Genomic DNA, 23,440 nt, shown 5'->3' with positions numbered 1-23,440 from the left:
ATTCTGAAGAGAGTTTTGGGAAGAGCTCAGATAATATGGTACTTCTGAAATGATTGATCAAGCAACCCAAAAGCTTGGGGTCCATTTCTTTTTAATAATAATTTCCACAGGAAACCATGATAACATTGTGAAATGAATACAAAAATCAACATAATAACCTTTTAAAAAAAGCTCAGTCACACAATAGAAATGTTATTGCACAATAGGACCTCTTGCAGAGTAACAAGCCTCAGTACTACTCCTCTTCAAGTCTATTACATTTCAGACAAGAAACATAAGACATTGATTTTCTGATGCTTTAATAGGAACTAACTTTTTAGATACTTCTGTTGTTTGCAAGTATATCATATATTTATTTTCAGCTAATTAAAAAACAAAAAGGAGAAAAATAAAGAGATGAATCGTGGTTGATTAAATGTAGCTGGGTCGTTAATGGTTGGTAGGTGTCTAAGGCTCTGCCATGGCAGAGCTGTCTGAGTCCTGGGGGGCAGCTGTTGCCTGCTGGGACCTATAGTCTTGCCCCTGGCCCTGGGGGCCAGCGCCGGGCTGGGGGCCCACTGAAGAGTCATGGCCATGTGGGACCTGTGGCTGCACAGGGAAGTCTCTGGGGCCGACATGAGGGTATGGGGCCACCCCAGGGGGCAGGATGGAGTGATCAAGTGGTCCATAGTGCACGTAGGTATGTGGGGGTCCCATGGGTCGGGCCATAGGAGTGCTGCCGGAAACACCTAGGTAGAAGGAAAAATGAACAAACAAATTAAATATAACACTGCAGTACCAACATAACAATAGTATTTCAGTTGTGGTTAGCGATGCGAATAACAAAGACTCAACTTGAGATAAAAGCTGGGGGCCAGAATTCACCACCTACCGAATGGGGGAGGCACCGGTTCATAGTGAGAAGGTGGAGGAAGGTACCGGTTGTGTGGGGAAGGGGGACTGTAAGCACCAGGAGTTGGACGCCGATGTCCGGGTGGTATCAACGGGTGTCCGTTAGGCGGTGGGGGTCCAGGAGGCATCATGCCTGAGTGTCCGTTGTCTGGTCGGTACACGGGAGGCATGAAGGGTGGGGGAGGAGGGATGTGGTGGCGTCCGGGAATGGGACGGTAGCAGAGTCCGGAGGGATGGCTGATGACTGGTCTGAGGGGGCCGGGTCTTGAGTCGGGGGGGGGCCTGATGGGAGAGACCAGCAGGGAGCCAGGACCCTGAGGTCGAGTGTTCTAGAGGAACAACAACAAAAAATATTAAAACAAAGAATAGCAATAGGTCCATTGTACTTGTAGCCCTGCTGCTGGCACCAACAATGAGAGTCCCTTTCATCTGATTCAAACAGTTTCGTTAGGTTAGAACAAAACAAACAATTATGCACTGGTGAGAAAGACAACAATATCCCACAATAATAAGTCAAGTTACACAGTCCCACAAGAATCACACAACCAAGTGCTACACACCGATTCAGAATCAGGACCGTTTCCACAAAGCATTAACCTCAAAACACACACAGCTTTAAATGATAACACATTTGAGATATCCATCATGTAGTTGTGCTGAAGTTATGGCTTTGTAGAACAATGTCACCAATTCATTCAGTGGGGGTCAGAGGGAGGGTGGGTGTTGTAATATAGGGAAAAAATAAAAAGGAGCTTACAGACGGGCCACGGGGAGCGGCAAAGGTCTTCAGACTTCAATGGGACTAGGGCGGCAAAAGGTAAGCAGTTTTGCAATTGTCGCCGTTCGTGGTACTCACTCCAGTGAGCTGCGGCGTTGGCTCTACGCTCAACGTTTCAAAATATGCATGGTTGACCATTGAGCAGAGTCCATCTCGCCAACCAACCAATGTTTTAAAATCACAACCGTCGAGCTGACAACAACCGAGACCGCTGGCATCTACACACAGTAGGCAGAAATGTTCAGTTTACCGCAGCCCGTCTGTAAGCTCCTTAAAACAAGCAACCACGCATGTCAGACTCCAGCCAGCAATGTTAAGTCTGACAACCCTGTGAAGCCACTACCCAGCTGACTGCCACTCCAGCCACTGATCCACGGCTGGGGTAAGCATGCTCACACACACATCCACATCCCTGCCACTGCTGCCTCCAACATAATACTCACTGCCTCTGGGTTCTCTGTGGAGGCCTGGGCCTCAGCCTGTGACTCTAGTGGAGCGGTCTGTTTAGTGCAAACACACCCACATGATGGAGGAACAGGGGGGAGAGATGCCCATAAGACCGTAAGGACTCACGGTGTTTCGTTGAAACTTTCCTTCTCTAGTTCCATGTCACTTTTTCCCTCCTGACATTGTTACGTAATAAGGAAGTAAATAACCTGTGGACATTTTCAGTCAATTTGAGACACTTACCGAGCTGCCCAGATCGCTTGGTGAGGATGTACTTGGGGCCATGGTGTCTGTGGAGGATAAAAAGGGCAGAATGATTAGAGCAGATTTAGGATAAGCGCTCGATTAGGGATAATACCATATCAACCCTCATTGACAAAAAATACAATCCCTACCAGGTCTAGAAGCCACACTGCCACTGTGTTTGTGGTCAGGAGGGTAACGGCCGTGAGGTCGTGGTCCTGTTGGACAATAAATACACGGTGATACATCAACGTAAAATGTCAAATCTTCTAGAATGCTAACCTTGGCTCTCCTGGTTGTCATTAGGCACCTGACTCAAGACCACGTTACTGGTTCATGCTACCATCTATTTATAGCAAAGTCTGGTCTATTTGGTCATGTCATGGTAGGATATTATTCTTCCAGAACTAGAAGTACCAGTACCAGAATATTTGAGATTCTTCAAAGAAGCCACCCTTTGCCTTGATGACAGCTTTGCACACTTTTGGCATTCTCTCAACCAACTTCATGAGGTAGTCACCTGGACTGCATTTCAATTAACAGGTGTGCCTTGTTAAAAGTTCATTTGTGGAATTTCTTTCCTTCTTAATGCATTTGAGCCAATCAGTTGTGTTGTGACAAGGTAAGGGTGTTATAAAGATGGTATTTTACCAAATAGGGCTAAGTCCATATTATGGCAAGACAAGCTCAAATAAGCAAAAAGAAACAGTCCATTACTTTAAGACATGAAGATCAGTCAATCTGGAAAATTTCAAGAACTTTTAAAGTTTCTTTAAGTGCAGTCGCAAAAACCATCAAGCTCTATGATGAAACTGGCTCTCATGAGAAATGCCACAGGAAAGACCAAGAGTTACCTCTGCTGCAGAGGATAAGTTCATTAGAGTTACCAGCCCAAATAAATGCTTCAGAGTTCAAGTAATAGACACATCTCAACATCAACTGTTCAGAGGAGACCACGTGAAGCAGGCCTTCATGGTCGAATTGCTGCAAAGAAACCACTAAAAGGACACCAATAAGAAGAGACTTGCTTGGGCCAATGAACAAGAGCAATGGAGATGAGACTGACAGAAATCTGTCCTTTGGTCTGAAGAGTACAAATGTGAGAGTTTTTGGTTCCAACCTTCGTGTCTTTTTGAGACGCAGAGTAGGTGAACGGATGATCTCCATATGTGTGGTTCCCACCGTGGAGCATGGAGGTGGTGTGGTGTGATAGTGCTTTGCTGGTGACACGGTCTGTGATTTATTTCGAATTCAAGGGACACTTAACCAGCATGGCTACCACAGCAGTGGTACGGCATCCCATCTGGTTTGCGCTTAGTGGGACTATCATTTGTTTTTCAACAGGACAATGACCCAACACACATCCAGGCTGTGTAAGGGCTATTTGACCAAGGAGAGTGATGGAGTGCTGCATCAGATGGCCTGGCCTCCACAATCACCCGACCTCAACCCAATTGAGATGGTTTGGGATGAGTTTGACCCCAGAGTGTAGGAAAAGCAGCCAACAATAGACTGTTGGAAAAGCATTTCAGGTGAAGTTGGTTGAGAGAATGCCAAGAGTGTGCAAAGGTGTCATCAAGTCAAAGGGAGGCTACACTTTTGGTTATTACATGATTCAATGTGTTGTTTCATAGTTTTGATGTCTTCACTATGATTCTACAATGTATAAAATAGTAAAAATAAAAACCCTAGAATGAGTAGGTGTCCAAACTTCTGACTGGTACTGTGTGTATGTGTATATACAGTTAGGTTGGAGTCATTAAAACTCGTTTTTCAACCACTCCACAAATTTCTTGTTTACAAACTATAGTTTTGGCAAGTCGGTTAGGATTAAGTTCATCTCTAGGAGACAGAATGCGTCTCCTTCCTGAGCAGTATAACGGCTGCGTGGTTCGAGTACAGGCTCAAAATGGCCAGCATCGCGGAGTCTCCTCTTCACTGTTGAGACTGGTGTTTTGCGGGTACTATTTAATGAAGTTGCCAGTTCCTCAACGTGTCAGGCGTCTGTTTCTCAAACTAGACACTAATGTACTTGTTCTCTTGCTCAGTTGTGAACCGGGGCCTCCCACTCCTTTCTATTCTGGTTAGAGCCAGTTTGCGCTGTTCTGTGAAGGGAGTAGTACACTGCGTTGTGCAAGATATTCAGTGTCTTGACAATTTCTCACAAGGAATAGCCTTCATTTCTCAGAACAAGAATAGACTGGCGAGATTCAGAAGAAAGTGCTTCGTTTCTGGCCATTTTGAGCCTGTAATCGAACCCACAAATGCTGATGCTCCAGATACTCAACTAGTCTAAAAGGAGGCCAATTGTATTGCTTCCTTAATCAGAACAACAGTTTTCAGCTGTGCTAACATACTTGCAAAGCGGTTTTCTAAAGATCAATTAGCCTTTTAAAATTATACACTTGGATTAGCTAACACAACGTGCCATTGGAACACAGGAGTGATGGTTGCTGATAATGGGCCTCTGTACGCCTATGTAGATATTCCATTAAAAAAAATATAAACTTTCCAGCTACAATAGTCATTTACAACATTAATGTAGACACTGTATTTCTGGTCAATTTGATGTTATTTTAAATGGACAAAAATAAATGCTTTTCTTTCAAAAACAAGGACATTTCTAAGTGACCCCAAACTTTTGAACGGTAGTGTATATTTTAAACATAAAAATGTATGGAATGCAGTAATCCCACAAGGGAAAGCAAAGGCTGAAGCTTTTGTAACCTAACGAGTTCCACACACAACAGCTGAACACAACAAAAACTCCATAATACTGAAAGAGCAAGAGGCATGCAAGAGCGGTTATTCCAAATTGTGAAAGCAAACGGGGGCATAGGAGCATTCTGGGTCGTCTGGACACGCAAACACAGGTGAGAAAGATGGCAGTAGAGGGAGAAAAGATGGCAGTGAAAGAGACAGGAAAGAATGTCTTTGAAAATCAGAGAGGACGTAATCAGAAGACAAACATTAGGAAGAGGAAAAGGTCAGAGGTGGGTACCAGTAAGGAGCAGGATGAGAGCAGTAGGAAGAAAAATAAGTGAATTATTGAAACACCACAGCGGAGGTAAAGACAGGGAAAAGGAAAGGTGAAAAAGAAAGCGGGGAGTCAGGGCATACAAGGGTGAACAAGGGGGGTTTGATTGGCTGAGGGATGGTACTGCTCAGCCAATCAGCAGGGCCAAGGCTGTCCGGGCCGGGGGTTCAGGAGACTCCCGATAGGGCTCGTTCCTTCACCCCACAGGGGGGGCACCCGTGAACTTCTATCATGAGAGGAGGGGGAAGGGGCACCTCCGCTCACAGGTGAGGGCCCGTACTAATCACCTGTTTAGCAAAACCATTTAACAAAACACTGTCAGTCTCTCCACATTGGACCAGCTGCAAGGAATACAAATCAAAACCTCAGGAAAACATGCATTTCAGAGGGTGGAAGTCAAACAGCAGATGGGGTATCAGACAGTCAAAAAGTCCAAGATCTAATTTGAAACGCAGTCACAGCTGATATCCAACCGACAAGACAATAGAAATGTCCAGGAACGTTACAGAACGTTCAGATAGAAATATGATTCTCTGTCCTCAAGAATAGTGTCATATCAGCCCTATTCATTTCATTTCTATCTGCAAGATATGTTCTGACAATTTTGCCTTACTGAATGCAGACGTGCCAGTCGCCAGCACTAAATAACGTGAACTGAGGATTGGTTCTTACCTCGTCGGAGAGGCATGGGAGCCATCCCAAGGGTGGGCTTGAACAGAGGCCTACGGAGCTCATTCAGCTTGCTGGACATGGAAGTCAGTCTAGGGTGAAAAAATGAGACCAGGCATTTAGATTCTCAATACTGTACCTCCAAATCTAGACTAATACAGCTTGCAAAACTGTGACCAAAACACTTGCATTTGTGGCCCTTCGACTTGGCAGTGCAACCTTTGGTTCACAATGCTTCTCTTTTTACTTTACTATTATGACTCATTCAAAAAGTAAATGTGATATTGACCAAAAATTAACCAAATGAAAGGATCTGCCTGTCTCCATTTTGAGTGAGCAATAGGTGAGGTGCGCATTCTAATTAGCACAACCATATGACCGCTGCTTAAAATGCAATTCGGGAAAAAGGCAGTTTGCAAAGCAGCTACTGTTGTTCTAGTTACAGAGAGGAGAGTCACAGCTTTCTGTGAGTATACAATTACATTACTCAGCTCTCAAGATGGAGCTCATGGCACCACTTAACAACCGGAGTAGGCTATGTAGTACATGGTTTTGATGCGCCGGTGGAGTGCACCATTTGCAGTGAATAGGGCTACATCCAGTAGCCTGGACGGGCCTAGTGCTGGAAATCTTTTGTAAGACATTACATTTGCTAATAAATTAGCTATCTAGTAACATTAACATATTTAGAGTTAGCAATCTAGATAAGTGTTTTGAGTTTCCACTTCCTCAGGTGGTGAATAATATAGCCTAGGTCAAGCTGTGTAGGCAGACATATTGGATCATTTTGGATCCTAATTGGACAGGTTTCACATCAAAATACCAATCATGCATTCCCTGGATTTTGTTTTGAATCCTAGAATACCATCTCAGTTCGCTTGTCACTGGAGAAAAAAAATATTCTACTGGCTACTGTTGATAGTGTACAAAAAAGAAAGCTACAAAGACAACTAGCACTTGTCTTGGCTAGCCTACTGTAGACATATTGAACTCTCCTTCAAAAAGCAGTCTGTCTTGATTAAGGGACAACATACTATTTTTAAATGTAAAATAATATTTTACAGGCTTACTTTAGAAAATACATTTCCGCAATTCTAACAAACAGAGCAATGTCTTACATTGCAAAATTATTTCATACAGCTTTTTAATATATCATTAATTAATAACCAAATGTAGCCTATTACTAGCTGAATAGAGAGAGAAAGCATGCATCTCAATGGATTTATAAACTTCCACTGACAAAAAAGTCACATTGCACCCTGAGTAAATCTATCCAAATCAATGTTAGAACTCAAGGGCATGCTAATGTAAAGATGGCTAGTCATTATTAGCCTGGTTCTGTATGGAATGCAGGTACATTATGGGACACAGGTCAGGTCATTATATCCGTGCAGTGGCGAAAAATGTATGTAACCAAATCATGTGCTGGTGCCATCAACTAAATAAGCCTTGAGCCCTGCATTGGTATAGCCCAATTTAGTCTGTTGTATTAGTGTTGCACTCACAAGTTATGAAGGTGAATGTTTTCCTTCTTCTCGTTGAACATAGCTCGCTCTGCGGCACGTGCAATCGCCTAGAGAGAAGGAATAGACATTTAAAATCTCCTGTTTTGGACTAAATTCACCTTACAAATGACTGGCCAAACAGAATACTTAAAAAAAAATGTCCTGATCCTAATGTATGTGCCATCGATGGGGGTTGAGAAATGAGACATGTTGTTTCTTTAACAAATGGACAAAAAAAAAGTTGTATTGTACAAACCCAGTTCTCGTGAGATTTCTGCTCCTGCTTAATGATCTGGGCTTTGTAGGACTTCTCGGTCCGTTTCAGCTTATCCTGGATCTCTTTAACGCGCTGCCTACACACCTTGACCTCCTCCTCTAGGGCCTTGCTGTCCACCTTCGTCAGCCGGTCTTCCTTGTTGGGGCGCTCAAACTCCTCCTTGGTCAGCTTCCTGTAAGGCGACACACAAATTAAATCAAACTCTACTTTAAGTCCATTTGAAAACCTCAAACCTCACAGTGAAAGAATACAGTAAAAGACAATGATTTTTTTTTTTAATGCCGTGGAACCATGGAGAACAAACCCTACTATAGTATTAATGCATGAACTGCACCACTTCTGATTCTACTTACTGCTGCAAAGCGTTCTCCTTCTGCTGGTACATCTCGGTCATGATGTCATTCTTCTGCTGCAGGGTCTTGTACTGCTTCTCCAGGTGGTTCTTGTCACTTTTCACCAACAAGATGTCATGCTCCAGCTTCTGAAATTGCTCTGTGGCGAAAACAAGTTGATAGTGTTGAGAGAGAAAAGGTAGTGATGCATATCAAATTCTAGTTGCTGGGACATACCTTCCAGCTCTTTCCTGGACTTCTCTTCGTTCAGCAGCTTGGTCATGAAGCGATCGCGCTCTTCCTCCACAACAGACAGAGTGGTCTGGACCTGTGGAAAGTTCTGCCAACAGTTAGTGCAAGAGTTGACACACTTCTTGGTTCTGAGCACAAGTTTTACCTGCCTTCAGGTACACAGAAATCTGGGTCTGTTCAAGAAAGAACTCAGTCTTACCCGAGAGACGACCATCATTTGCTTAATGCGGTTTTGGATGATGGTCTGCTTGTCTGAAACAAATAATAGTAAACACAGTGACGCGTTTCAGGAAAGTAGGCGTATGTACCGTGTCAATAATTCACAGGAGAGGCATTTGAATGTATAACTATCAAAATGCGTTTTCTTTTTTGCAAAATGCCTTCTGGTATGTGAACTTCCATGTGCCTTAATAACAAACTTGTATACCATCCGTAAATACGAGTAAAAATGGTAAACTACGAGCCGAGTTAGTTTAGCCACAGAAAAAGGAAGGAACCTTCCCTCTAGTCTTGATTGGCTGAGATAATGGATGAGCTGGACGCGCCATGAAACGAGTTCGGATTGGTCTGCCATGTAACACGCTTTGGTCTATAACATGAGCTTCTCAGTATGTGTAAGTAATCCTTTCTAACGCAGCTTTTTTGAAAAGATGCTCTCCACTTTTAGGAGGACCAAGTTTTGAAATCAGTGGACTGTCCGGTGGAAGCAGAGTATGATAGCTAAGTAGATGGAGAAAATTCTGTGGTTTGATTGCAAATATGCAGAGGCAGTCGAAAATAGAACACATTGAAGGCCGTTGTATTCTGGAGACAGGTGTTTTATACATCTTCAAATTAAGGGAAACTATTTTCAGATATAAGTTTCTAATTGTCAGAAAGTGATTTTCTCATTGCAAAATAAAGCATATTGTTAGCTAGCTAACGTTAGCTGGCTGGATCGCCAGCTAATGTTAAGTGATTGATCTGTGTAATAATATTATTCATATCGCAGACGCATTTGCATTTCTAGTTATAGCCTAATGTTAGCTAGCTAGGTTAACATTGAACTAGTTGGTTAGTTTTAGCTACCAGGGGATTCATTCAAGGTAGTAACGTTATGAGTTTGGATTATGGTTAATTGTTTAGCTAGCTAAACAAAAGTCTCCACTATGCAAGTAACCAGATTTTATTTGATATGTGTGTGATCACCAGAGACGGTAATATGTGAAGAACATGACCTGCATAAAAGTCCAAATTAGGATATAACGTTAGGCCAACGAGACACTGTCCAAGTACTAAAATTCTCCAGTAGAATACCCTGCTTTTACTTCGTCACACGAATATCCGTAAGCTATTTTCTTAATTTGTATATAATGATTTTGTTGTGAGTTTATTTTCCTGTAATAATGAATACTAATTAGCTAAAGTTAAGACCTTGTCAGGTATATGATATGGTCATTATTTGAACTGGCTAGCCAACTAACAAGCTAGAAACAAACCAAACCAATGTTTAGAAATGTTCTTGGTTTGCTAGATTGACATATACAAAATTCCATTTTTAAATGGTTGGGTTTATTGGTGTTAAAATACACCAATTATTCTATTTTGGACCACCAGGCTGCTGATGTCATGCGGCCTGTCGTTTTTGTGATTCGATTTTCTCTTCATAATAGAATGTTCATGTCACCGCGACAACTGTCTACAGACATGTCGATAGACGTAGTGTAAACCAGCCTTTAGTCTTGAAATCTTTGGTTGTTTAGTACACGACCTCACATGTGAATCCTTAAAGAGATGGGTGGGGCTAAGGTTAAAGAGGGTGTGAACAATGCTGAATGGGTATAGACAAAGAAGAGCTCTCCAGTATGAGTTACAAGCTTATTAACTTTCAAAGCAGAATTACTTTCCCATTGTTCCTCAACTGTAGTGTATGAAATACCATTTTGTTGCTCCAAGTCTCTACCTTAATCCAATGTAAAAAACGATTTAAAATGTTGCTACATAAGACCAAATCACATGACGGTATCCTAATCAGAGAAGGCTGGTGGGAGGAGCTATAGGAGGACCGTCTCACTATAATGGCGTAAACGGAATGGAGTCAAGCACACTGTTTCCATGTTTTTCATTCCATTCCAGCCATTCCACGGAGCCCGTCCTCCTATAGCTCCTCCCACCAGCCTCCTCTGATTAGGACACAGTGTCAGGTGACTTACCGTTAAAGGCTTCCCCGTTAGCCACAACTCCACCTTTCAGGTCATCGCAGGCCTCCAGGTCTCCTAGCAGGTCAGACAGAACCTGCCAGAGAGGTTGAGAAGCACCAATTGAGACACTTTTCCCCTGGAATCAGTCAAGAAGTATTTTTTTTGGAACATAATAAAGGTGACATGTTTCTTTGTCATCAAGGTGTATTTGAGAAGGTGTGAACAGGAATTGATGTGTGTAACAATATCGTAAAGTGTAAAAAACAAACCTCAACGTTGTGGTCCTTTTGAACGAGGGAATCCTCCAGGTCTTTCTGAGACTTGTAGTAGACTTTGATCCGCTCTCTTGTCTCCCTGTGCTTCTCCTCCCACAACTTGGCAGCATGGTGCAGCTGTAACAAGGAAATGAGGTCATAAGGACGGTGCTATGCAGGCCTTGCATGGCCAATGAGTCCTACACAATGTCTTGAGGCTTAAATTGTGAATCGTTGTTCCATATTGGTACTCACCGAGAGGTTCTCCTCCTTCAGGGTGGCAATATCCTTCTCCAGAACCTGGTGCTGGACATTCCGGGCATCTTCACAGAGCTTGACTTCATCCATCAGAATGGTAGACTACAGATTCAATGATAAGGATAATTAAAAGGAAATAACATGTGATCAAGATAATATTTCTCAGAGACACCTCCAAATCCTGGATCTTCTCCAGAGAGAAAGTGGCAGATTTTTCAGACAGCTTTTGATTTTCTTTAAGTTCTTCGCCCTAAGGGGAACCCAGTAGAAATATACTGTCAAAACATTATGTCCCTTAATTCACATTGAACTCAAAATTCTGGATCTTAGTCAGTGAAAAGTCTCTGCAACTTACCCGTTGCTGCAGTTCAGCGACCTTTTGGAGTATCTCCTTCTTCTCTTGTTCAAGCATTTCCATCCTGTCCACCAGCTCTTTTTCAGTAGCTAATAAAATACATGACGAGAATATGAAATCAGACATGTGACAAGGACAACAGCCTGTAAGCAATATGAATGAGGATTCACTATGCACCCTAAATAGCCAGAGAGAAGAACTTACTTAGATATGACTTGCTTTTGACCTGTGAGGAGGAAAACAAAAAAGTGGCAGCAAACAGCCTCCTCAATGGTAGCATACAATACATCATAGAATAACATAAAGCAATCAGAAATTATGAAAGCGGTAACTGTGCAACAACGACTTACAGATAGAATGCTCCTCCAGAAGAGGAAGCCGATGACCCCGGCACCTGCAGTGACCAGCACGGGTTCACAGAACACGCTGTAGAAGTCTGGACCTGGCTTCCAGTGCTCTGGCAGACTGGTGACCATCTGGGGAGAGATAGGTCCAATCAGTATTACGACAGCACATGTCAGGCTTAGCAAATACGTTGGGTAATAGTTGGCCTGAGATGACAGATGAAAATAAGTGATGTTAAAAACATTGAACTAAACCATCAGGCATTCCAGTGTTCCGTTTACAAGCATGGCTAATGGATATCCCACTGAGCACCCTCTAGGTCAATGCAAAGAGGCATATCTTCAGATCAAATCAAGGTGGGTTTAGAAATAGACAGACTATAACCTAGTGTTGATCAAAATCAATAGAGAGAAGATTTGCCTTGACCTTATGTAATCAATTGGGATTGGATTGGCCTGGGGTCCTAACACTGTCCATCCATGTGTAGATTTGAATGGCATGTAACCTCAGGTGATAGTTATGTAAGGGGAAGCTGTCAGAGCAAAATTCAACAACTTGAAGGCACCTCTCGATCTGAGACCCAGATACAGGAAGAACAGATACTGCTAGTCTGGAAAGTGAGCCATTTTTTTAATGAGGAAGAGGACAGGCAACTTCCACTTCGAAAAAAATCTAAACTAAGAGCAATCAAGTGACCCATTCTAGGCTGCAGCTATTTGGGAAATGCATTAGGTATTGTTGGACAAAATCATTCCCCAAGACAATGAAGTTGCCAACAAGATTCAGTTTCAATGTAGCTAGCCAGCCAGCCATATGGCGGCCTAAGACTTGACTTGCCAGCTAGCTACATTGTAACCAACTACTTACATACAGACAGTTGATCAGATTCTGTCATCAGGGGCAAAGTGGGTAATGGGGTTGTTTCTTCCGAATCCATCGCTACCGTACGTTACTTTGACAGTTGAGCTGGCTATCAAGTTAGTTTGGCTTGTGACTTGCAATGCAAGTCGTTTGCGTAAACCCGAAAATCCTAATTTCACCAACTGATCAACGTTGTCGACTATTGGAGAGGATCCTTCATCGTGGTTCTATTTACCCAGGAGAGGACAATATGTGCCTATCTTTCTAGCTACTATAACCTAAGCTTGAAGGTTAGCTGGCCAATGCTGGCTCTGCTTCGCCAACAACATGTCTACTAGCCTCCTTTTAGAGTTCTGAACGCGATTACTCTCTACGCAAAGCCTGGTAAAACGAGCGGCGGAATCATTTATATCAAACTCAATAAGCAAAACACCGGCTGTGGACACTTAACTTCAGCCTACACTTCACTAGAACACGCTGCATTCAGTACATTTTTACGTTCTGGAACGTTTAATTTAACGGAAACGGTGCTGTACTCAACTACCAGTTGAAAAAAAGGGGAAGGGTTGGGTAACGCTGTCAGCATGGCAAATGCCCCCCCAAATAAAAATAATACATGCATTGTCCCAGCAATAATAAAATAAGTATGAATACTTGAGTCCTAAGCACTACATGCAGGCAATTAGTCAATTACAATGGAAAGGAAAGCCCATTCACAAGAGAGAAATACATGAAGTAACTTACCATAACACCATATATTCCAAGATACTCATAAAACAGGGTGATGAGATGACCAGATAAAATTAGCACTGATACGAATGATGAACCACTCTGCTCATCTTCATGGAAATCAGTGACAGGAGGTGACTCCAGAGAGCCTGGAAATACAGCACAAGCAAATTAGGTTAATGCATACAGTTTACATCTCACCACAATTTCAAAAGTAGGGAAATATAATGAACCTGAGGGAGGGTGATCCATGTCTACGCTAAGTCCCATGTCCAAGGTATTTTCCAAAATAGTTTGAGGGCCCCTCTGGATTTCTTCTGGAGTTTTAGAGCTTGCCTGATTGTCTTTGTTTCTGTTCAAGTACCCACTATCCTCCTCAATGCCCATATCTGGTATCTTGTGACCATCATGGGCAGGCTTCTCAGGTGCCTTAGTCTCTTCACCCGTCTCTGTCACAGTGAGGTTGTCCTTGTTTATGTCCTCCACAGACTGCGGGAATGTCTTCTCTTCCTCCGCATCATCAGACATATCCACATCTTTTGAAACATTCAGAGAGGTGCAAACAGTGAGTAAATGTTCATGCATTACAATCTAACTGGCATTGTCAGGAAGTGTATTTGTTCTGTCAACAGATCACTATTTACTTTGTTGTACTTCTTGGGCATTTCTTAAATACAGCTTATTCTGCAAACCAAATCTCTAGGCATTATAATCATGTAATTAGCAATGTAATGAGACTTTCCAAATATTTATTTAACAAAAGGTTTTAATCCTCCTATACTCTGACATGAACATAAACTGAAAAAAAAATATATTACCTGTGTCAGGGTGTAGTTGACTGCCCACTGCCAAGGGAGCACTGTTTCTGGCCGTTGAGTACTTCTGATTCAGGGTGAACACCAATTCCTGGATGTCGTCCAAGATGGAAGCTTCCTCAACAAACTCACCAGCCACCTGCTGCAGGTCAGCGTTCTCCTGGGCATCCAGCATCCTCTCAATCTCATCCAGGATTGGGGTTTCAGAGGCTTCCAAAATGGCTTCCAGCACCTTTTCAATGTCCTTACTGGTGTTTGTCTGGGATAGCCAGGCAGCCTTCAGCTCCAGGTCAGAAAACAGGAACTCCACCCTAAAGAGATTCTGAAGACCTAGAATCTTTTGGAGGCGCTCCATATCCTCCTCCTTGAAGTGGTCTCGCAATAGTGTCAGCCTCAACACATTGTCACTGTATTCCGTCTCCTTGTTTGGAAGGGGATCCAGAACTTTATCTTTAAGTGAGGGTGTGTGGCTTTCAGCATCATTTTCAGTCTCATGCACCTCAGGTTCTATGTCAATAGCCTCGTCGTGTTGGACCACATCCAACACATCACTGGATACAACATCGGTTTGTGTATAATTATTGGGTTGCTCTGACCCAAATTCAGATAGACTTTCTGTGTCATTTTCATCAGTGTGCTCAGTTTTGGATGAAGACAATACCACATTTTCATCCTCTAGCAACTCTTCCTCAATCTCTTCCCCCACTAGGTGTATTGAATCATCCTCCTCTATGGGGAGTTCAAGATGGCTCTCTTTCACCATTGTGTTTTTACTTGGATCTGGGATCTTCTGGTATGGTTCTCGCAATAGTCTAAAAAGCTCTGTACCACCCTGTTTAAATGTATTCTCTACTTGTGAGAAATCTATTGACTCCTCTTTTTTTATTGGGAGTTCTTCAACAGCTTGTTTCAGCTCTAATTCATTATTTTTACTATCAAAGTATGAGAGCATGTCTGTCTGTGAGAGCTGTTTAGGGACTGGGCTGTCATCTACTGTAAGATTCTCTGCTAAAGCCTCAGTGTGTCCTGCCTCATAAGCAGGAGGTGTTGAAGGTTCAACGTCAGCTTCTTCAGATTCATCCTCAAACTGCAACATCTGAGAATCCTCATCGGGTACTTTGACAGCATCCTCACTGAAATTAGAGTCCGCAGGTTGCTCAAAGATTAGCTCAGAGGAAGTAGAACAGCCAAATGACTCCTTGGGTTCTTCAATTTTGGGAGGCTGCTCTGGTGTAATCTCACCTTCGTCATCCTCCTCATTTTCCTCTGAACTGGCAACATGAGCTATTCTTTCCCCACCACTGACAACGTTAAAAACTGTATCACCAAATGCAGACCACAGGTTATTGTCCTTGGAGTCCTGTTTCTGTGTATGAGGTACCTCTGATAGACTGTCTTCCTCATCTGTATGATCAGATTCCAGAATGTTCTCGTGTTCCAAATTAGAACTTTCTTCAGAAAAAGCCAGCAATGGAGTTTCCCTGAGATGATAATCACTTTCCTCATCCTGCTGATATTCAGTCTTGTCACTTTCCTTATCATATGGAGTCACCTTCCAAGTGTCCTCATCATTGGAAGTGACAGCATCAAAAGTTATTCCAAGTGTGGTTTTTAACTCCGGAATAGGTCTGCCTTCTGAAAAACCATCAGGTGCATTTTCTAACTCAGGATCATCTTTGGATAGAGGTTCTGAGGGGGTTTCTTTGATCTCACCTTCCTCTGGTTCAACAACACTGTACGGCACAGAGTCCTCTGTCCTCTGCTGATCTTTCTGAAGGTAATCTTTGATCCTCTCAGCTGTGGTCTCAAGTACAGTGTTATATTCCACTCCCTTTGTGTCAAGAGTTTCAGGCTGAGGCAGAGAGGACTCTAAAGCCTCAAAATGTCTCAGATCATCATTATCTAGAACCTCTACAACCTTATCAATGTCCTCAGGAACATCCCTATCAATCTCATCATTTTCTAACAATGTCACTTCAGGTGGAGGCTCATCCACTTCCACCGTGGTGCTCTCAGCACTTTTGTTAAGGTAAAAAGTCTCTGTGGTTACTTGCACAGATTCCTCCTCGTCTGTTAACAATAAAGAGGAACCTAACAGTGAATCAATGTCATAACTGTCAAACTTATCGTGTCCAGTGTCAAAGCAAACAAAGTCGGTTTCCTGAAAAGAAAAAGAAAACATTGTTTGAGTCATACTACCTATTTCAGAAAGAAGTTCAGTCATTCCAGATAATGTTTTAAGCGATGATGCATTGGCAGTAGTGAACTAGGCCTACATCTATTTATTGACTTACCTCAGCAGGAATCTCCAATTCTTTTTCAGTGTATATGTGATTGATTATGAGTTGGTCCTTATTGAAGTAACCAAAGCGGTTACCAACCTATTGTAAGAAATGGAAACAAAACAGAGAATGAAACATGTTAACAAAACAGAAAAAGCTTCAACATTCCTTCTAGACTGCAATGTTATCACAAAGTACCAGTAAAAAAGTTTGGACACACCTATTCATTTAAGAGTTTTTCTTTATATTCTACATTGTAGAATAATAGTGAAGACATCAAAACTATGAAATAACACATATGGAATCATGTAGTAACCCCCAAAAAGTGTACAAAAAAATATCTAAATATATTTGATATTCTTCAAAGTAGCCCAAATCAAATAAAATGTTATTGGTCACATACACTTGTTTAGCAGATGTTATTGCAGGTGTCGCAAAATGCTTGTGGTGTTGTTGAACCAGGAATGCTTTTCCAACAGTCTTGAAGGAGTTCCCACATATGTTGAGCTCTTGTTGGCTGCTTTTCCTTCACTCTGCGGTCCAATTCATCCCAAACCATCTCAAATTGGGTTGAGGTCGGGAGATTGTGGAGGCCAGGTCATCTGATGCAGCACTCCATCACTCAAAAAAAAAAACACACAAAAAGCCCAAAACAGCCTGGAGATGTGTTGGGTCATTGTCCTGCTGAGAAACAAATAATAGTCCCACTAAGCACAAACCACATGGGTTGGCGTATCACTGCAGAATGCTGTGGTAGCCATGCCAGTTAAGTGAGCCTTGAATTCTAAATAAATCACAGACAGTGTCACCAGCATAGCACCCCCACACCTCTTCCATGCTTCACGGTGGGAACCACACAAGTCGAGATAATTTGTTCACCTACTCTGCATCTCACAAAGACACGGCAGTTGGAACCAAAACTCTCAAATTTGTACTCATCAGACCAAAGGACAGATTTCCACCAGTCTAAATGTCCATTGCTCATGTGTCTAGGTCCAAGCAAGTCTCTTATTATTATTATTAGGGTCCTTCAGTAGTGGTTTCTTTGCAGCAATTCAACAATGAAGGCCCGATTCACACAGTCTCCTCTGATCAGTTGATGCTGGGCTATGTCTGTTACTTGAACTCTGTGAAGCATTTACTTGGGCTTCAATATGAGGTGCAGTTAACTCTAATGAACTTATCCTCTGCAGCAGAGGTAGCACCGGGTCTTCCTTTCTTGTGGCAGTCCTCATAAGAGCCAGTTTCATCATAGGACTTGATGGTTTTTGCGACTGCACTGTTCTTGCCATAATATGGACTTGGTATTTTACCAAATCTTCTGTATACCACCCGAACCTTGTCACAACACAACTGGCTCAAACGCATTAAGAAGGAAATAAATTCCACAAATAAAATTTGAATAAGGCACACCTGTTAATTGAAATGCATTCCAGGTGACTACCTCATGAAGCTGGTTGACAGAATGCCAAGTGTGTGCAAAGCAGTCATCAAGACATTGGATTCTTTGAAGAATCTAAAATATATTTTGATTTGTTTAACACTTTTTTGGTTGCTACATGATTCCATGTGTTTTCCAAAGTGTTGATGTCTTCACTATTATGCTACAATGTAGAAAATAGTACAAATAAAGTAAAACCATTGAATGAGTAGATGTGTCCAAACGTTTGACAGGTGCTGTAATGAAATATTAACTCATACTTACACTCCCTGCCCATATATTTGTCCTTTGGCTTGAGAGTTTATAGTAGACATATATAGTCTCTCCTTTTTTAAATGGCAGAAACCGACAGTCTGGTCCGGTGAAATCGCTAAAAGCTTTCCCCCGGCACAAGAGCACTGTGGAGAGGAATGATTCAAAGATCAGTTGTTTCACCCTTACCAAAGATTTCAGCCCATTACCTCAGCGTCCACCCTTTGTGCCCCATGCACAATCAGGGCGTGAATAGAATACAAATCACTAAAGTAAGCCTTGTTTTATCTGCTTTTCTTTTTACAGAGCCATAGTATCCAAAAGGAAAGCCAAGCATTAAGGGTAAATAGAATATTGTTTTTGTCTTGATAAGGTAGATGTAAAAAGAGAAGAACTTGCAAGCAGAGGGGTTAATGACATGCCAGTATTTTATGTCAACAATAGCTGGCTTTATAGCTAACCAGCCCTATACACCATCTTTGCTTCCTAAGCCAACAGAATTTTGATATATTTATGGTCCATTTAGTAAGTAACTATAGAGGTTGATTACAATCAAGCTAACATCTCTTATTGTGTGTAGCTAGCTAGTTAGTTAAGAAGACTGCCAGATCAACTGGCAAGTTGTCATGTAGCTAGTTAGTCAATGTTCACAAGTTTGGAGTAGCTATGGGCCCTTGTGTGGCTTTGCCTTTGGTTTCAAAATATATAGGCCGAAAGCGTGTTTACATTGTGCAAGCTACTAACGTAGTTACTACAGAAACAGTTGTTGTAGTTCCAGAATTTGGCAACTAGTCAGGCAGTAGCCAACACAGGCTAAGACTTCGCTTCGGCTACAATTAAGCAAGCTAAGGTTACAATTAAGCAAGCTTAGGTTACAATTAAGCAAGCTTAGGTTACAATTAAGCAAGCTTAGGTTATTATGTATTTGTATTTATAACTTCCCTTTGAAATGACAACACCGGTCAAGCTAGCTAGCTATGGAAAGATGGAAGCATCCTGAAAGTTCGCTTGAGTTCAGCGCCAAGTACTTACTACTGCATTCCTCGTCTGCACAGCTTTTGAAGTCGGAGAATCTCCCTTCGACTGCGGCTTTGGATATGAAATTATGAATAAATAAAATAAAAATATATACGTAAGAAACATTTACAGCCATGTTGGTAATTGGACTGGCTGGTTCTGCTGGAGCATGAACAGATGAAGCCTACACGTCGGAAAATCCAAGGCTGGAACAATTCGTAGGATGTTGATCGTAGAGGCAAATATCAAAATCTGGGAAGATAATGTCAAAAATAAGAGCAAGGACATGAAACCAGAACGCAGAATAAAAGCTTCTTATTGCGTCACAATACAAGTTCTGATTCGGGTTTATCACGTATTTGTTGGATAGAACTAAACCGTCCACAAGTTTACTGACAAGTGAACGCAATATCCCATTTTATTTGACGATCTGACTACTGCAGATTTATTATGATACATCAAAAGCACATGTTGATTGTTTTGGTACCCAGTGCCTGAAAAACAGAGAGGATGTGACTCACATTTTCAGGGTGGGCTATAAACTACATTTATATTAACTTGTAAAAGTCAGAATTGATCAAATAAATGTTAATACAAATGCCTAGTTGCTGGACGAAGCTACGGGTTGGCGATCCAGTTGTTTTTGTTTCACCCGTTATCAAAATAGTAGCCACTCCCACCCGACTAGACTACAATCACCCCATTAAACCTGAGGACATAATTTTACTCATATTTGGGAGGACCCTCAATGACCGTAATGATCCAAGCTGCATGTCATTGCCAATGAAATGACAAAAAAAAGCATTGCAACAAATTACAGGCCTATACCAAAGACAATTTATTTAATTACATTTTTTGATTTAACATTTATCTAGGCAAGTCAGTTAAAAATAATTTCTTATTTACAATTACGGCCTACCCCGGATAAACCCGGACAACGCTGGGCCAATTGTGCGCTTCCCTATGGGACTCCCAATCACAGCTGGTTGTGATACAACCTGGAATCGAACCAGGGTCTGTGTAGACAGAAGCTGTTTTTCAGTCTCTCGATCTCAAGGCAATCAGACTGCGAAACATCACTAGCACATCAGAGGCGGCTGCCTATAGACAAAGATTTGGAATCACTGCCAATTTTAGAAATGGATCACTGCCACTTTAATAATGTTTCCGTATCTAGCATTACTCATCTCATCACGAACCAGCTCGAAGTTCGTAACAAAAAGGAGACAAGGTGGAGATAAGGAATAACAAAATATATTTATTAACTGAAGTAAACTAAATACAATTAACAATGTTGAGTGTTTGTGTGCATAAAGGTGATAATGAAGTGTGTTGAAAGGTACCAAAGCAACCAAACAGCCACAAAAATGCCACAACCAAAATCTATAAGTGTGCATGCATGGAGAGTCTCCCCAATGAATGGGGAATTGGTGCATTTATCCGGGGACACACCCGGGCCCAGGTGTGTCCCATGTCGCTGACGACCCTCCCAGCTCAGCCCGCCAACATCCTAATAAGGAAAACAAGAGCAAAGCGAAAGAATACGGCAGACAGAGCAGGAGGGTCGACACAATATGTATAAACTGCACTCCACACTATTCTACGGTATCTTAGGTCACTTTTCAATTGTGTTTACATATTGCATCACACCATCTCATATGTATATACTGTATTGTATTTTATAAATCAAATAAAATGTTATTAGTCACATGCGCTGAACACAACCTTACAGTGAAATGCTTACTTACAAGCCCCTAACCAACAATGTAGTTTAAAAAATATGAATAAGAAATAAAAGGAACAAGTAATTAAAGAGCAGCAGTAAAAGTACAGTAGTGAGACTATATACAGGGGTACCGGTACTGAGTCAATGTGCGGGGGCACTGGTTAGTCGAGGTAATATGTACATGTAGGTAGAGTTATTAAAGTGACTATGCACAGATAATAACAGAGTAGCAGCGGTGTAAGAGGGGGGTGGGGGTGGGGGGCAATCCAAAAAGTCTGGGTAGCCATTTGATTAGATGTTCAGAAGTCTTTTGGCTTAGAAGCTGTTTAGAAGCCACTTGGACCTAGACTTGGCGCTCCGGTACCGCTTGCCGTGCGGTAGCTGAGAGAACAGTCTATGACTAGGGTGGCTGGAGTCGGACAATTTTTATGTCCTTCCTCTGACACCGCCTGGTATAGAGGTTCCGGATGGCAGAAAGCTTGGCTCCAGTGATGTACTAAGCCGTACGCACTACCCTCTGTAGTGCTTTGCAGTCGGAGGCTGAGCAGTTGCCATACATGGCAGTGATGCAACCAGTCAAGATGCTCTTGATGGTGCAGCTGTAGAACCTTTTGAGGATCTGAGGACCCATGACAAATCTTTTCAGTCCCCTGAGGGGGAATAGGTTATGTTGTGGCCTCTTCATAACTGTCTTGGTGTGCTTGGACCATGTTAGTTGGTTGGTGATGTGGACACCAAGGAACTTGAAGCTCTCAACCTGCTCCACCACTACAGCCCAGTAGATGTTAATGGGGGCGTGCTCAATCCTCTTTTTCCTGTAGTCCACAATCTCCTTTGTCTTGATCACGTTGAGGGAGAGGTTGTTGTCCTGAAACCACACGGCCAGGTCTCTGACCTCCTCCCTATATAGGCTGTCTCGTTGTTGTCGGTGATCAGACCTACCACTGTTGTGTCATCTGCAAACTTAATGATGGTGTTGGAGTCATGCAGTCATGAGTGAACAGGGAGTAGAGGAGGCATCCCTGAGTCGCCTCATCACTGTTGTCGTTGAGACTGGTGTTTTGCGGATACTATTTAATGAAGCTGCCAGGTGAGGACTTGTGAGGCGTCTGTTTCTCTAACTAGACACTAATGTACTTGTCCTCTTGCTCAATTGTGCACTGCAGCCTCCCACTCCTCTTTCTATTCTGGTTAGAGGCAGTTTGGTCTGTTCTGTGAAGGGAGTAGTACACTGCGTTGTACGAAATCTTCAGTTTCTTGACAATTTTCTTGCATGGAATAGCCTTCATTTCTTAGAACAAGAACTGACGAGTCTCAGAAGAAAGCCTTTGTTTCTGGCCATTTTGAGCCTGTAATTGCTGATGCTCAAAAATACTCAACTAGTCTAAAGAAGGCCACTTCTGTTGCTTTCTTAATCAGAATAACAGTTTTCAGCTGTGTTAACATAAATGCAGAAGGGTTTGGTTGCTGATAATGGGCCTCTGTACGCCTATGTAGATATTCCATTCAACATCTGCCATTTCCAGCTACAATAGTCATTTACAACATTAACAATGTCTACACCCTATTTCTGATCAATTTGATGTTATTTTAATGGTTAAAAAAAAGCCTTTTTTCAAAAACAAGGACCTTTCTAAGTGACCCCAAACTTTTGAACGGTAGAATGTGTGTGTGTGTGTGTGTGTGTATACAGTGCCTTGCGAAAGTATTCGGCCCCCTTGAACTTTGCGACCTTTTGCCACATTTCAGGCTTCAAACATAAAGATATAAAACTGTATTTTTTTGTGAAGAATCAACAACAAGTGGGACACAATCATGAAGTGGAACTACATTTATTGGATATTTCAAACTTTTTTAACAAATCAAAAACAGAAAAATGGGTCGTGCAAAATTATTCAGCCCCCTTAAGTTAATACTTTGTAGCGCCACCTTTTGCTGCGATTACAGCTGTAAGTCGCTTGGGGTATGTCTATCAGTTTTGCACATCAAGAGACTGAATTTTTTTCCCATTCCTCCTTGCAAAACAGCTCGAGCTCAGTGAGGTTGGATGGAGAGCATTTGTGAACAGCAGTTTTCAGTTCTTTCCACAGATTCTCGATTGGATTCAGGTCTGGACTTTGACTTGGCCATTCTAACACCTGGATATGTTTATTTTTGAACCATTCCATTGTAGATTTTGCTTTATGTTTTGGATCATTGTCTTGTTGGAAGACAAAACCTCCGTCCCAATCTCAGGTCTTTTGCAGACTCCATCAGGTTTTCTTCCAGAATGGTCCTGTATCTGGCTCCATCCATCTTCCCATCAATTTTAACCATCTTCCCTGTCCCTGCTGAAGAAAAGCAGGCCCAAACCATGATGCTGCCACCACCATGTTTGACAGTGGGGATGGTGTGTTCAGGTTGATGAGCTGTGTTGCTTTTACGCCAAACATAACGTTTTGCATTGTTGCCAAAAAGTTCAACTTTGATTTCATCTGACCAGAGCACCTTCTTC

General features: G+C 42.2%; 1 protein-coding gene across 1 annotated transcript; it reads right to left on the bottom strand.

Moving 5' to 3' along the window:
- Positions 1–53: 53 nt before the first annotated feature.
- LOC110522037 (transport and Golgi organization protein 1 homolog) lies at positions 54–19,884 on the bottom strand. Its single transcript, XM_090232379.1, is given in 23 exon segments — positions 54–728; positions 872–1,220; positions 2,360–2,406; positions 2,512–2,577; positions 6,069–6,157; positions 7,571–7,638; positions 7,827–8,019; positions 8,201–8,339; positions 8,417–8,507; positions 8,631–8,683; positions 10,624–10,705; positions 10,881–11,003; positions 11,121–11,220; positions 11,222–11,373; positions 11,479–11,567; positions 11,683–11,704; positions 11,829–11,954; positions 13,429–13,562; positions 13,647–13,949; positions 14,232–16,389; positions 16,523–16,609; positions 18,216–18,349; positions 19,236–19,884. Coding segments are annotated over 23 exon segments (5,007 nt in total). The 5' UTR covers positions 19,357–19,884; the 3' UTR covers positions 54–447.
- Positions 19,885–23,440: the final 3,556 nt, after the last annotated feature.

The sequence above is a fragment of the Oncorhynchus mykiss genome, chromosome 4 (genome assembly GCF_057628025.1).
Source record: "Oncorhynchus mykiss isolate SJ-2025 chromosome 4, ASM5762802v1, whole genome shotgun sequence".
NCBI lineage: Eukaryota > Metazoa > Chordata > Actinopteri > Salmoniformes > Salmonidae > Oncorhynchus > Oncorhynchus mykiss.
Note: the sequence above shows the minus strand (reverse complement) of the source record. Positions and strands in the feature narration are given on the sequence as shown.